The sequence below is a fragment of the Odontesthes bonariensis genome, chromosome 12 (genome assembly GCF_027942865.1).
Source record: "Odontesthes bonariensis isolate fOdoBon6 chromosome 12, fOdoBon6.hap1, whole genome shotgun sequence".
NCBI classification, from domain to species: Eukaryota; Metazoa; Chordata; class Actinopteri; order Atheriniformes; family Atherinopsidae; genus Odontesthes; species Odontesthes bonariensis.
In genome coordinates this window covers 36,043,458-36,056,241 of record NC_134517.1, presented here as the reverse complement: position 1 = coordinate 36,056,241, position 12,784 = coordinate 36,043,458, and the positions used below count along the sequence as shown (strand labels likewise).

The 12,784-nt window shown below is 44.4% G+C and overlaps 1 protein-coding gene across 1 annotated transcript in view; it reads left to right on the top strand.

Moving 5' to 3' along the window:
- The window catches only part of LOC142396987 (uncharacterized), a 33,769-nt gene that overhangs the window by 7,327 nt on the left and 13,658 nt on the right, over positions 1-12,784 (top strand). Inside the window, exons 8-19 of the mRNA XM_075480309.1 lie at positions 1,107-1,580; positions 1,660-1,786; positions 2,474-2,605; positions 4,385-4,524; positions 5,008-5,157; positions 5,236-5,314; positions 5,423-5,500; positions 5,694-5,840; positions 5,922-6,031; positions 9,099-9,240; positions 11,519-11,712; positions 11,792-11,919. Coding sequence (XP_075336424.1) covers positions 1,107-1,580; positions 1,660-1,786; positions 2,474-2,605; positions 4,385-4,524; positions 5,008-5,157; positions 5,236-5,314; positions 5,423-5,500; positions 5,694-5,840; positions 5,922-6,031; positions 9,099-9,240; positions 11,519-11,712; positions 11,792-11,919 — 1,901 coding nt within the window. The remainder of the gene's footprint in view (positions 1-1,106; positions 1,581-1,659; positions 1,787-2,473; positions 2,606-4,384; positions 4,525-5,007; positions 5,158-5,235; positions 5,315-5,422; positions 5,501-5,693; positions 5,841-5,921; positions 6,032-9,098; positions 9,241-11,518; positions 11,713-11,791; positions 11,920-12,784) is intronic.

The following is a 12,784-nucleotide window of genomic DNA, read 5'->3' as shown; positions in this document are numbered from 1 at the left end:
TTCACACCCGTTCATACCCGTTCACACCCGTTCATACATGTTCACACATGTTCACACCTGTTCACACACGTTCATACCTGTTCACACCCGTTCACACCAGTTCACACACGTTCATACACGTTCACACACGTTCATACCTGTTCACACACTTTCATACCTGTTCACACACATTCATACCTGTTCACACACGTTCATACCTGTTCACACACGTTCATACCTGTTCACACACGTTCATACCTGTTCACACACGTTCACACACGTTCATACCTGTTCATACCTGTTCTCACACGTTCAAACCCGTTCACACACGTTCATACCTGTTTACATACGTTCATACCTGTTCACACACGTCCATACCTGTTCACACATGTTCATACCTGTTCACACACGTTCATACCTGTTCACACATGTTCATACCTGTTCACACACGTTCATACCTGTTCACACACGTTCATACCTGTTCACACCTGTTCACACACGTTCACACCTGTTCACACACGTTCATACCTGTTCACACCCGTTCACACCAGTTCACACACGTTCATACACGTTCACACACGTTCATACCTGTTCACACACTTTCATACCTGTTCACACACGTTCATACCTGTTCACACACGTTCATACCTGTTCACACACGTTCATACCTGTTCACACACGTTCACACACGTTCATACCTGTTCATACCTGTTCTCACACGTTCAAACCCGTTCACACACGTTCCTACCTGTTTACATACGTTCATACCTGTTCACACACGTCCATACCTGTTCACACATGTTCATACCTGTTCACACACGTTCATACCTGTTCACACACGTTCATACCCGTTCACACACTTTCACACCTGTTCATACCGTCATACTGACTAGTTAACTAACCAGTGACGAGTTAACTAATCAGTGACTAGTTAACTAACCTCTAACTAGTTAACTAACCAGTGACTAGTTAACTAACCAGCGACGAGTTAACTAACACGTGACTAGTTGACTAACCTGTGACTAGTTGACTAACCCCTGACTCGTTAACTATCCTGTGACGAGTTAACTAACCTGTGACTAGTTAACTAACCTATGACTAGTTAACTAACCTGTGTGTGTCTGCAGGGATCTGTGGCAGCTGCGAGCCGAGTTTTCTCGCCTCTCCTCGTCTCTCCTCTCCAGCTGTGACTCCCTCACCTCCTCCCTGAGACTCACTCCTGACCTCCCTCCCCCCTCCCCCCTCTCTCCTCCTCTCTGCTCCACGCTGGTCCTCCCCCCTCCCGACTCCTCGGCCTCTCTCTCTCCTCTTACCTCTACCTCTACTCTGAGAATCTTCTCTATTGGAGGGCTGGAGCTGGAAGAGGAGGAGCAGAGGGAGGAGCAGCAGAGGGAGGAGCAGAGGGAGGAGCAGAGGGAGGAGCAGAGGGAGGAGCAGAGGGAGGAGCAGAGGGAGCAGCAGAGGGAGCAGCAGAGGGAGCAGCAGAGGGAGCAGCAGAGGGAGCAGCAGAGGGAGCAGCAGAGGGAGCAGCAGAGGGAGGAGCAACAGATGTTGGAGTTGAAGCTCCTCCACGAGTCCGAGGTGTTGCAGCTGCAGCAGAGGTAAAAGTAGATCCTGATCATGTGGATTCAGGCTCTGCACCTCCTTCACCTCCTTCTCTTACCCCTCTCTCTCCGGTAGGCTTGAGGATCTCGGCTGCTCCCTGCAGGCTGTTGAGGATCACAGGGAGGAGCTCCTGCAGGAGGTGGAGCGTCAAAAAGAAACAGAGAGGAGGCTGCAGTCGGTCGGTCAGGCTGTGATCGGACTGGTGAGTCTCTGAGCTGCCGAGCCTCCGTCAGGTGGAGCTCCTGCAGGTGTATCTGCTGCAGGTGGAGCTGCTGCAAGTGTAGCTGCTGCAGTTGGAGCTGCTGCAGGTGGAGCTGCTGCAGGTGAAGCTCCGTCAGGTGTAGCTGCCGCAGGTGAAGCTGCCGCAGGTGGAGCTGCTGCAGTTGGAGCTGCTGCAGGTGGAGCTGCTGCAGGTGGAGCTGCTGCAGGTGGAGCTCCGTCAGGTGTAGCTGCCGCAGGTGTAGCTGCCGCAGGTGGAGCTGCTGCAGGTGGAGCTGCTGCAGGTGGAGCTGCTGCTGCAGGTGGAGATGCTGCTTCATGTGGAGCTGCTGCAGGTGTAGCTGCTGCTGCAGGTGTAGCTGCTGCAGGTGGAGCTGCTGTAGGTGTAGCTACTGCTGCAGGTGTAGCTGCTGCTGCAGGTGAAGCTGCTGCAGGTGGAGCTGCTGCAGGTGGAGCTGCTGTAGGTGTAGCTGCTGTAGGTGTAGCTGCTGCTGCTGCAGGTGAAGCTGCTGCTGCAGGTAGAGCTGCTGTAGGTGTAGCTGCTGCTGCAGGTGGAGCTGCTGCAGGTTGAGCTGCTGCTGCAGGTGAAGCTGCTGCTGCAGGTGGAGCTGCTGCAATTGCAGCTGCTGCTGCAGGTGGAGCTCAGTGTGTGTGTGTGCTGTGTGTTCAGTACAGAGTCCTCAGCTGCAGCCGGGCCCCCGGCGCCGCCCCAGACGGCGTCCTCGCTCTGGACCTGTCCTCCCTGCTGTCTGTCCTGTCTCAGGCTGAGAGCGCCCTGCAGAGGAGGAGCGAGGAGCTGCAGGTCAGTGACGCGCCCACACTTCCTGCTGCAGGTCAGAGGTCACAGAGGGCTGACTGCATCAGTGTGTGTGGCTGTGTTCGAAACCGCATACTTCCATACTACATACTTCCATACTACATACTGCATACTACATACTACATACTACATACTACATACTTACATACTACATACTTCCATACTACATACTGCATACTACATACTTACATACTACATACTACATACTGCATACTACATACTTACATACTACATACTTACATACTACATACTGCATACTACATACTTACATACTACACACTACATACTGCATACTACATACTTACATACTACATACTACATACTGCATACTACATACTTACATACTACATACTTACATACTACATACTCATCGATCAGACAGTATGCAGAGCGTATACCATCAATGCATTTCGCTCCTGCCCGAGCCGAAATCAGCCGGCCTGAAGCTGATTTCGCTTAAAGGGACACTGTAATTTCTTCCGCCATCTAGTGGTGCAATTTTATTTTGCAAAGTCGAATGAATTTGCTCTCTAGCGCCTCGCGTTTTCAAATGTGCGTTGCAACTTGTTGAACTACGGCAGGCGGTATGTGATTCTTCGCTCAGGAGGATAAAGCCTGATTCTTACTCGGCGCAACCGCGCAACTGTTCTGGCTCGAGAACCATTAATGACGTCATCGAAAGCGCCAGCCCCTTCACAGTTCCTTCAGCTCATAAGCGCAGTTTGCGCCGAGTATGCGTCACATTTGCAGTTCTCTCCAGACCAGCGGGCGTCACTGTTGAGGAAACAAGCTGAAGAACCGGACGAAGAAAGCATACACAATGCCACCTGTGGTGTCACGTCAGCAGAGGCTGGCACATCTGATGCGGATGCGGAATGAATTTACTCTGGGTGTAGAACTGTATATGTATCTCAGAGCTTTCCCCCCAGGAATTCGACACTGCCGTGTTGTCCCAGTGTAACTTCATAGACGCGTCGTACAGATGTTTGTAGAGGCGCACCCTCTCGGTCACCGCGGTCTCTGCAGTGTTCATGTTTCCTTTCTCTTGGTCAGCTGTTTACGGTTGAGCTCGCGCGAAGTCAGAAAAAAAGTTGTGTGCGCGCCCTTGCGACGCGCGAGGATTTTTTAGCTTGCGACGGGGGGCGTGGCGGAATTTTGGGTCACGTGACCGTTTGCGCCATTTGCGACCAGCTAGTAAGAATGGGTCAAAGCGAGGTTGCGCCGAGTAAGAATCAGGCTTAAGTGAGATTGTTGACAGAGATAATTTTACACCAATGAGGACTAATTTATGAATGAATATGTTGATTTGAGCTAATAAATGACTTAATATATTACACAGTGTCCCTTTAAGCTCTAAACTCTGTAAACTTTAGCAACATTTGAAACATTTTCAGGTGAGAAAGTAGTCGTTTAGATCCCCAACGTGTTGAAAATCTGACAAAATACCGGCTGTTTACAATTTTGTTCCCACGAATTCGGCGCTACTAAAGCTAGCCGCAGTGAGCAACACACTTCCGGTTATTTTCACAAAATAAAATACCCGTTGCCTTTTATCATAGGGAAAGCCATTACCATACAATTGGTGCTTTTGTTTTGAAAACAGGAAGTGAACCTGCCCTCGTTGTAGCTAGCTTGAAACTGCCGTTTTGACAGGAAATGACGATCGGCGACGTCACGTTACGTTGCATCTTGGGTAGTTTCAGTATGAGTAGTAGGAGAATTATGCGGTTTCGAACACAGCCTGTGTGTGTGTGTGTGTGTCAGGGGGCGGAGCTTAACCTGCGGCGGCTTGGCGAAGAGAACACGGCCCTCCAGCTGCGATTGAAACAGCTGGAAGACGACAACCAGCAGCTGCACGTGCACAGCCAGCAGGAGCTCACGCGCATGGTGGACATCCTGAGCAGGTACGCACACACACCGTTACCCTCTGAGAAGCCACGCCCCCTGCTGGTTGGACGCCAATGTTCCAGTTTGTTTCGGTGTGTTTTGTGCCTGTTCGTGTGACTCAGCACAAAGATCCAGCCTCACGCTGAGTTATGGTTTCTGTTTCCAACCGTCAAACCAGGCGCCGCTCTGTCGTTTGGGCCGCTCACAGATGTCATGAAAACACCATGAAAAATAAATATAAATCTCTTAGTAATTATAACAGGGTTCCCGCAGGCTCTTAAAAACTTGTAAAAACGCACAGAATATATACCTCCTGGTTTTTAGAGGGCTCAGTCCGGTCCAGTTATGTTTTTGTGCTTCCTGTACAATTTCTTACACTTTTATTCAGCGGCTTCGTGGCGGTCAAAGGGTCCCGAAGCGTTGCCACAAGAGAAGAAGAACTGTGACTCAGACTGTGTGTGATCATAGTTGAACAGATTTCTCCTGTGTCTGTGTGACAGAGAGAAGGAGGCGTCATCCTCCCTGCGTCTGCAGGTGGAGGAGGTGCAGAGGAGGGAGGAGGAGGTGAAGAGGGAGAACGACAGACTGAGGAGAGAAAGAGACAGACAGGAGGAGAAGAACCGACAGCTGGAGACGGAATCGCACCGACGGTACTCATTTTGCTCTGCTGCTGACGGCCACAGTGGGCTCTGCTCTGGTTTAGCTTCAGCTGTCTGGGTTTGTTTCAGGGTGGAGACGGAGCTGCTGGAGAACGTCCAGCTGACGGAGAGAGAAGCTCTGCAGCGAATAGAGATCCACAGTCTGAAGGTAAAAACCAGAATCAGAGATTTCCACAGCTCTGCACGGCTCTGCTCAGGGGTGTCTTAAAGGGATGTTTCTAAATACTCCTCCTGTGTTACTGACCTCCTCCTGCAGGGGGCGCTGGATCGAGAGCAGCTGGACAGGCAGAGAGCAGAAGAAGAGGTCGCTGACGCCAGAGACGCCCTGCAGAAGGTTCTGATGCTGATGTTAAGAAGGAAGTCTTTAAACCTGAAGGTGAATCCTTCACTTCCACTCCTGCTTTTATAACAACTCTCTTGTCCCCTCCCCGCTTGTCTCCTCCCCCTTGTCTCCTCCCCCTTGTCCCCTTCCTCTTGTCTCCTCCCCTTGTCTCCCCCTTGTCTCCTCCCCCTTGTCTCCTCTTCAGTCCAGGGAGAGCGTGTTGCATCTCTCGACCTCGGAGAGTCTCCTCAGGAGGGAGGTGGAGGAGGGACGGGACGCCCTGGAGAAGATGGCCGCCCTGAACGCTGCTCTGGCCTCGGATAAGAGAGATCTGAGCAACCATCTGCTGCAGGTAGGACTTCCTGTTGGAACCGGTGCCTGGCTCAAAGGCTTCTCAGCAGCTCACTGTGGATCCATCACATAATTTTCCCAGGTGGAGTCTGAACTGTCCGACAGCCAATCACAGCTGCAGGCTCTGAGGTCAGAGGTCAGCGCTCTGCAGAGAGACGTCAAAGCTCTGAACACCGACTGCAGCCTGCTCAGGTAGGTTTAACCCCAACTTTACCCCCAACTTTACCCCCAACTTTACCCCCAACTTTACCCCCAACTTTACCCCCAATTTAACCCCAACTTTAACCCCAACTTTACCCCCAACTTTACCCCCAACTTTACCCCAACTTTACCCCCAACTTTACCCCCAACTTTACCCCAACTTTACCCCCAACTTTACCCCCAACTTTACCCCAACTTTCCCCCCAACTTTCCCCCCAACTTTCCCCCCAACTTAACCCCAACTTAACCCCCAACTTTACCCCAACTTTACCCCCAACTTTACCCCCAACTTTCCCCCAACTTTACCCCCAACTTTACCCCCAACTTTACCCCCAACTTTAACCCCAATTTAACCCCCAACTTTACCCCCAACTTTACATTTAAACTCCAAACCAAAAAACTCTTTAATCCAGAATATAAACGTTTTAATCCAGAATATAAACTCTTTAATCCAGAATATAAACTCTTTAATCCAGAATATAAACATTTTAATCCAGAATATAAACGTTTTAATCCAGAATATAAATGTTTTAATCCAGAATATAAACTCTTTAATCCAGAATATAAACGTTTTAATCCAGAATATAAATGTTTTAATCCAGAATATAAACTCTTTAATCCAGAATATAAACGTTTTAATCCAGAATATAAACTCTTTAATCCAGAATATAAACGTTTTAATCCAGATTATAAACTCTTTAATCCAGAATATAAACGTTTTAATCCAGAATATAAACGTTTTAATCCAGAATATAAACTCTTTAATCCAGAATATAAACTCTTTAATCCAGAATATAAACATTTTAATCCAGAATATAAACTCTTTAATCCAGAATATAAATGTTTTAATCCAGAATATAAACTCTTTAATCCAGAATATAAACGTTTTAATCCAGAATATAAACGTTTTAATCCAGAATATAAACGTTTTAATCCAGAATATAAACGTTTTAATCCAGAATATAAACGTTTTAATCCAGAATATAAACATTTTAATCCAGAATATAAACGTTTTAATCCAGAATATAAACTCTTTAATCCAGAATATAAATGTTTTAATCCAGAATATAAACTCTTTAATCCAGAATATAAACTCTTTAATCCAGAATATAAACGTTTTAATCCAGAATATAAACGTTTTAATCCAGAATATAAACGTTTTAATCCAGAATATAAACGTTTTAATCCAGAATATAAACGTTTTAATCCAGAATATAAACGTTTTAATCCAGAATATAAACGTTTTAATCCAGAATATAAATGTTTTAATCCAGAATATAAACGTTTTAATCCAGAATATAAACATTTTAATCCAGAATATAAACTCTTTAATCCAGAATATAAATGTTTTAATCCAGAATATAAACTCTTTAATCCAGAATATAAACTCTTTAATCCAGAATATAAACGTTTTAATCCAGAATATAAACGTTTTAATCCAGAATATAAACGTTTTAATCCAGAATATAAACTCTTTAATCCAGAATATAAACTCTTTAATCCAGAATATAAACGTTTTAATCCAGATATAAACGTTTTAATCCAGAATATAAATGTTTTAATCCAGAATATAAACTCTTTAATCCAGAATATAAACGTTTTAATCCAGAATATAAACTCTTTAATCCAGAATATAAATGTTTTAATCCAGAATATAAACTCTTTAATCCAGAATATAAACTCTTTAATCCAGAATATAAACTCTTTAATCCAGAATATAAACTCTTTAATCCAGAATATAAACGTTTTAATCCAGAATATAAACGTTTTAATCCAGAATATAAACGTTTTAATCCAGAATATAAACGTTTTAATTCAGAATATAAACTCTTTAATCCAGAATATAAACGTTTTAATCCAGAATATAAACTCTTTAATCCAGAATATAAACGTTTTAATCCAGAATATAAACGTTTTAATCCAGAATATAAACGTTTTAATCCAGAATATAAACGTTTTAATCCAGAATATAAACTCTTTAATCCAGAATATAAACTCTTTAATCCAGAATATAAACGTTTTAATCCAGAATATAAACTCTTTAATCCAGAATATAAACGTTTTAATCCAGAATATAAACTCTTTAATCCAGAATATAAACTCTTTAATCCAGAATATAAACGTTTTAATCCAGAATATAAACGTTTTAATCCAGAATATAAACGTTTTAATCCAGAATATAAACGTTTTAATCCAGAATATAAATGTTTTAATCCAGAATATAAACGTTTTAATCCAGAATATAAACGTTTTAATCCAGAATATAAACTCTTTAATCCAGAATATAAACGTTTTAATCCAGAATATAAACTCTTTAATCCAGAATATAAACGTTTTAATCCAGAATATAAACTCTTTAATCCAGAATATAAACGTTTTAATCCAGAATATAAACGTTTTAATCCAGAATATAAATGTTTTAATCCAGAATATAAACGTTTTAATCCAGAATATAAACATTTTAATCCAGAATATAAACGTTTTAATCCAGAATATAAACGTTTTAATCCAGAATATAAACTCTTTAATCCAGAATATAAACTCTTTAATCCAGAATATAAACGTTTTAATCCAGAATATAAACTCTTTAATCCAGAATATAAACGTTTTAATCCAGAATATAAACTCTTTAATCCAGAATATAAACGTTTTAATCCAGAATATAAACGTTTTAATCCAGAATATAAACGTTTTAATCCAGAATATAAACGTTTTAATCCAGAATATAAATGTTTTAATCCAGAATATAAACTCTTTAATCCAGAATATAAACGTTTTAATCCAGAATATAAACTCTTTAATCCAGAATATAAACGTTTTAATCCAGAATATAAACTCTTTAATCCAGAATATAAACTCTTTAATCCAGAATATAAACGTTTTAATCCAGAATATAAACTCTTTAATCCAGAATATAAACGTTTTAATCCAGAATATAAACGTTTTAATCCAGAATATAAATGTTTTAATCCAGAATATAAACGTTTTAATCCAGAATATAAACGTTTTAATCCAGAATATAAACTCTTTAATCCAGAATATAAACGTTTTAATCCAGAGCTCAGGGGGAGGCGGAGGCCGGCGTCATCGGTCAGCTGAGAGCACGAGAGATGGAGCTGGACAGAAGTCTGGAGGAGAAGGAGAGAAAGCTGGTGTCCCTGGAGGAGGAGAAACAGATGGAGGGACGGCAGCTGGAGGAGGTAAATAGGAGGTGACAGTCATGTGACCTGCTCCGTGCATATGGCGAGATCTTTGTGCCACCAGGTTGAGCGCACAGTGACACTGATTGGAGGGCACAGATCTATCTGAAGGAACAATAATTTTAAGCGTGTGCGTATGAGTCTCACACACGCTCTCTCATAGGTGCTCGGACATGCGCTCAACTCTGACAAACTGCTCGCCACCAGCCAATCACAGACTGCTCTTTTTCATCCAATCAAAGCACGCCTTGCAAAAACTACGTTCAGTTCGATGAAAAACAGCCAATCACAAGCAGTAAATCAAAGGACTGCACCAAGAAGCGCAAGTTTCTAAACGGAAAGAGTTATGAAAGACACAAGAGAAGATAACAAGGTACATTTTTAGAATTTTGAAGCCTAATGCCCCTTTTCCACCGCCAAGCTAGCCCTACTCTACTCGGCTCGATATAGCCTGACACTACACCACACGGCACCAGTAACATTTTCTTTTCCACCCAAACTGTGGCCTGGAAGTGGGCGGAGTTGGCCCGTTCACCACTAACGTGACGTCGGTTTCAGGTGACTACAAAGTGTCACGCCGCGGTTATTCAAAAGATTAAACACGGTTAAACACAAGATGGAGTGTAATGTGTAATGCAGTTGACAATCCATATTGTTTAGTTAAACCAAGCTCTTTATTAAAAAATACAGTACAAAAGTAAACAGCAGGAGTAGTCTCAGATTGCGATGCCAGTGTCGGTTCTGAAGCCTGCGGGGTTGGAGGATCTTCGCTGACCTCAGCAACCGAACACTCATCGGTTGCACAAATCGAGTCTTGAGGGAAAAAAAAAAAAGTGAACATACGAACCGCATACACGTAACCGCATAGGTGAGACACTGTGCTAGCCTTCCAAAACAGCGTTGATTTGTTAAGATATGAGCGTTGCACCAAGGGGATAAGAACAACACTTACTATTTTCCATCGCCTCCAACAAAGACGGCGCCAAATCCACGCCGTTCGCCGGGCGGTGACCGTAAATGCCGTCCACTTGGTCAAACCACTTCCATGTCTTTCTGTTTGACCCACTCCGGCTGTTGTGGTCCTTTACCTGCCGGTAATAGCTCTTCAGCTTGTCTCGGCACTGCTGAGAATTCCGGTGATAGCCATGGCTAGCTTCTCATTTCGTGTTGCTCCGTCCAGTTGCTTCTGTATGCGGTCCTCGGCCACCACACAGAAAGGTCTGCACCTCGCTCACTGTCCATGGGTTGGCTTTCCTTCTCTGGTCTTCCATATTCGTAGTTCTGTTTACTCTCTGTTGCTCTCGCAGGTGTGTTTTCATACGGCGGGTGATTATTTAAAGCTCCCCGAGCTTCGTTGCGTGTATTACGTAATTTCACCTGACCAATCAGTGGACACCACTGATCACGTGACGTTTTAGCACCAACTAGACCCACCTCTGAAGGAGGTACTTGCCAGGGCTCAAAATTGTAACGGGTCCCACCTTCAACCCGCGGTGGAAAAGCTCCCAATCAGGGTAGAGTGGGACCGTGTAGAGTTGGTACAAAAATGTTCGGTGGAAAAGGGGCATTAGAGAGACTTGGGTAAATGACAGATGCATAAAATCAATTCAAATAAATATGCTGCTTAAAAAAAACTGAAAAATCTGACATCAGGTCATTTGTATGGTGAGCATACCTGAGATAGAGATAGAATAGAATATAAAAATACTTTATTCATCCCCCAATGGGGAAATTCAAATGAGTCAAGTAGCTCCAAATTTTTTAAATATTTACAATGATTGGTATTAACAACAACAATAATAATACCAATTCTAGTAAAAAATACTACAACTAACTAATAATAATAATAATAATAATAGACTAAATAAACAAATAAATAAAAAAAATAAATCAATCAATTGATGTGATTGTAATAAACAAATGTATTTATTACATTATGTCTGCACCAATTTGCCTTTTCATTCTTTGGGTGATATTTCACTGGTCAGATTATTTCTTAATGTTAATACATTCTTTTGAATTAGATGGTGATTGTGGTGAGTTTCATCCAATTTCATCCAAGCTTTGATTGGATGAAAAAGACCAGTCTGTGATTGGCTGGTGGCCAACACAGAGCCAAGAGCGAGCAGTTTGTCAGAGTTAAAATTATTGTTCCTTCAGATAGATCTGTGCGCTCCAATCAGTGTCACTGCGCGCTCAACCTGGTGGCACGAAGATCCCGCCATCCATGCAGACCTGCCTCGTGTCTGAGGAGTGTGTGTGTGTGTGTGTTCCTCAGCTGTCCTCCCAGCACGCCTCGGTGTGCGAGCAGCTGACGGAGGTGCAGCAGCAGCTGCAGCAGCTGGAGGAGGAGGTGAAGAGGCGGGACAGACGGCAGGGGGAGCAGCAGAGGGACAGCAGGAGGCTGCAGGACGAGCAGGAGAGCCTGCAGAGGCACAGGGTGGAGCTGGAGGAGGAGCTGCAGGAGCTCAGGTACCCCAAAACACCCCAAAACATCTGGCCCGCCTGACCTACAGATGTGTTTACTCCCCGCTCCTCTGCCTGGCTGCAGGTCTCTGTCGGTGTCGCTCCACCTGCAGCTCAGCCGGCAGCAGAAGCAGCTGTCGCAGTCGGAGGTGGAGAAGTGTCAGCTGAGCACCCACATCCAGGCGCTGCAGCAGGCCAAGCTCACCTTACACGGTCAGTGTGACATCACCACCTGAGAACCAATCAGAGGCGAAGGTTTGAGCTGTCAGCTGGTTTTTATTGCACAGGTACAGTTTCCCCTCAGGCTTACCTGAACAGAAAGTGGTTCAAACCGAGTGTGACCATTACTGCCACCTGGTGGTCGCAGTGGAGATGACATTCACCTGGGTCCTGCCTCCTGAATTCTCTCCTCTTCAAACCAAACAGAACTCTTCTTCTACGTACTTTTTGTGGCGCTGAAATGGACCTGTTGCACAAATAGATCTAAACTGTTCTGAATTCATTTCTCATTGTTATTGTTTCACACAATGGCTTTAAAAGCGTTTTACACCTGCTGGTGACCTCAGACGCCCTGATATATGCTCCCAGGAACAGGAAGAAGGAGTTTTACACCTGCTGGTGACCTCAGACGCCCTGATAAATGCTCCCAGGAACAGGAAGAAGGAGTTTTACACCTGCTGGTGACCTCAGACGCCCTGATATATGCTCCCAGGAACAGGAAGAAGGAGTTTTACACCTGCTGGTGACCTCAGATGCCCTGATATATGCTCCCAGGAACAGGAAGAAGGAGTTTTACACCTGCTGGTGACTTCAGACGCCCTGATATCTGCTCCCAGGAACAGGAAGAAGGAGTTTTACACCTGCTGGTGACCTCAGACGCCCTGATATATGCTCCCAGGAACAGGAAGAAGGAGTTTTACACCTGCTGGTGACCTCAGACGCCCTGATATATGCTCCCAGGAACAGGAAGAAGGAGTTTTACACCTGCTGGTGACCTCAGACGCCCTGATATATGCTCCCAGGAACAGGAAGAAGGAGTTTTACACCTGCTGGTGACCTCAGACGCCCTGATATATGC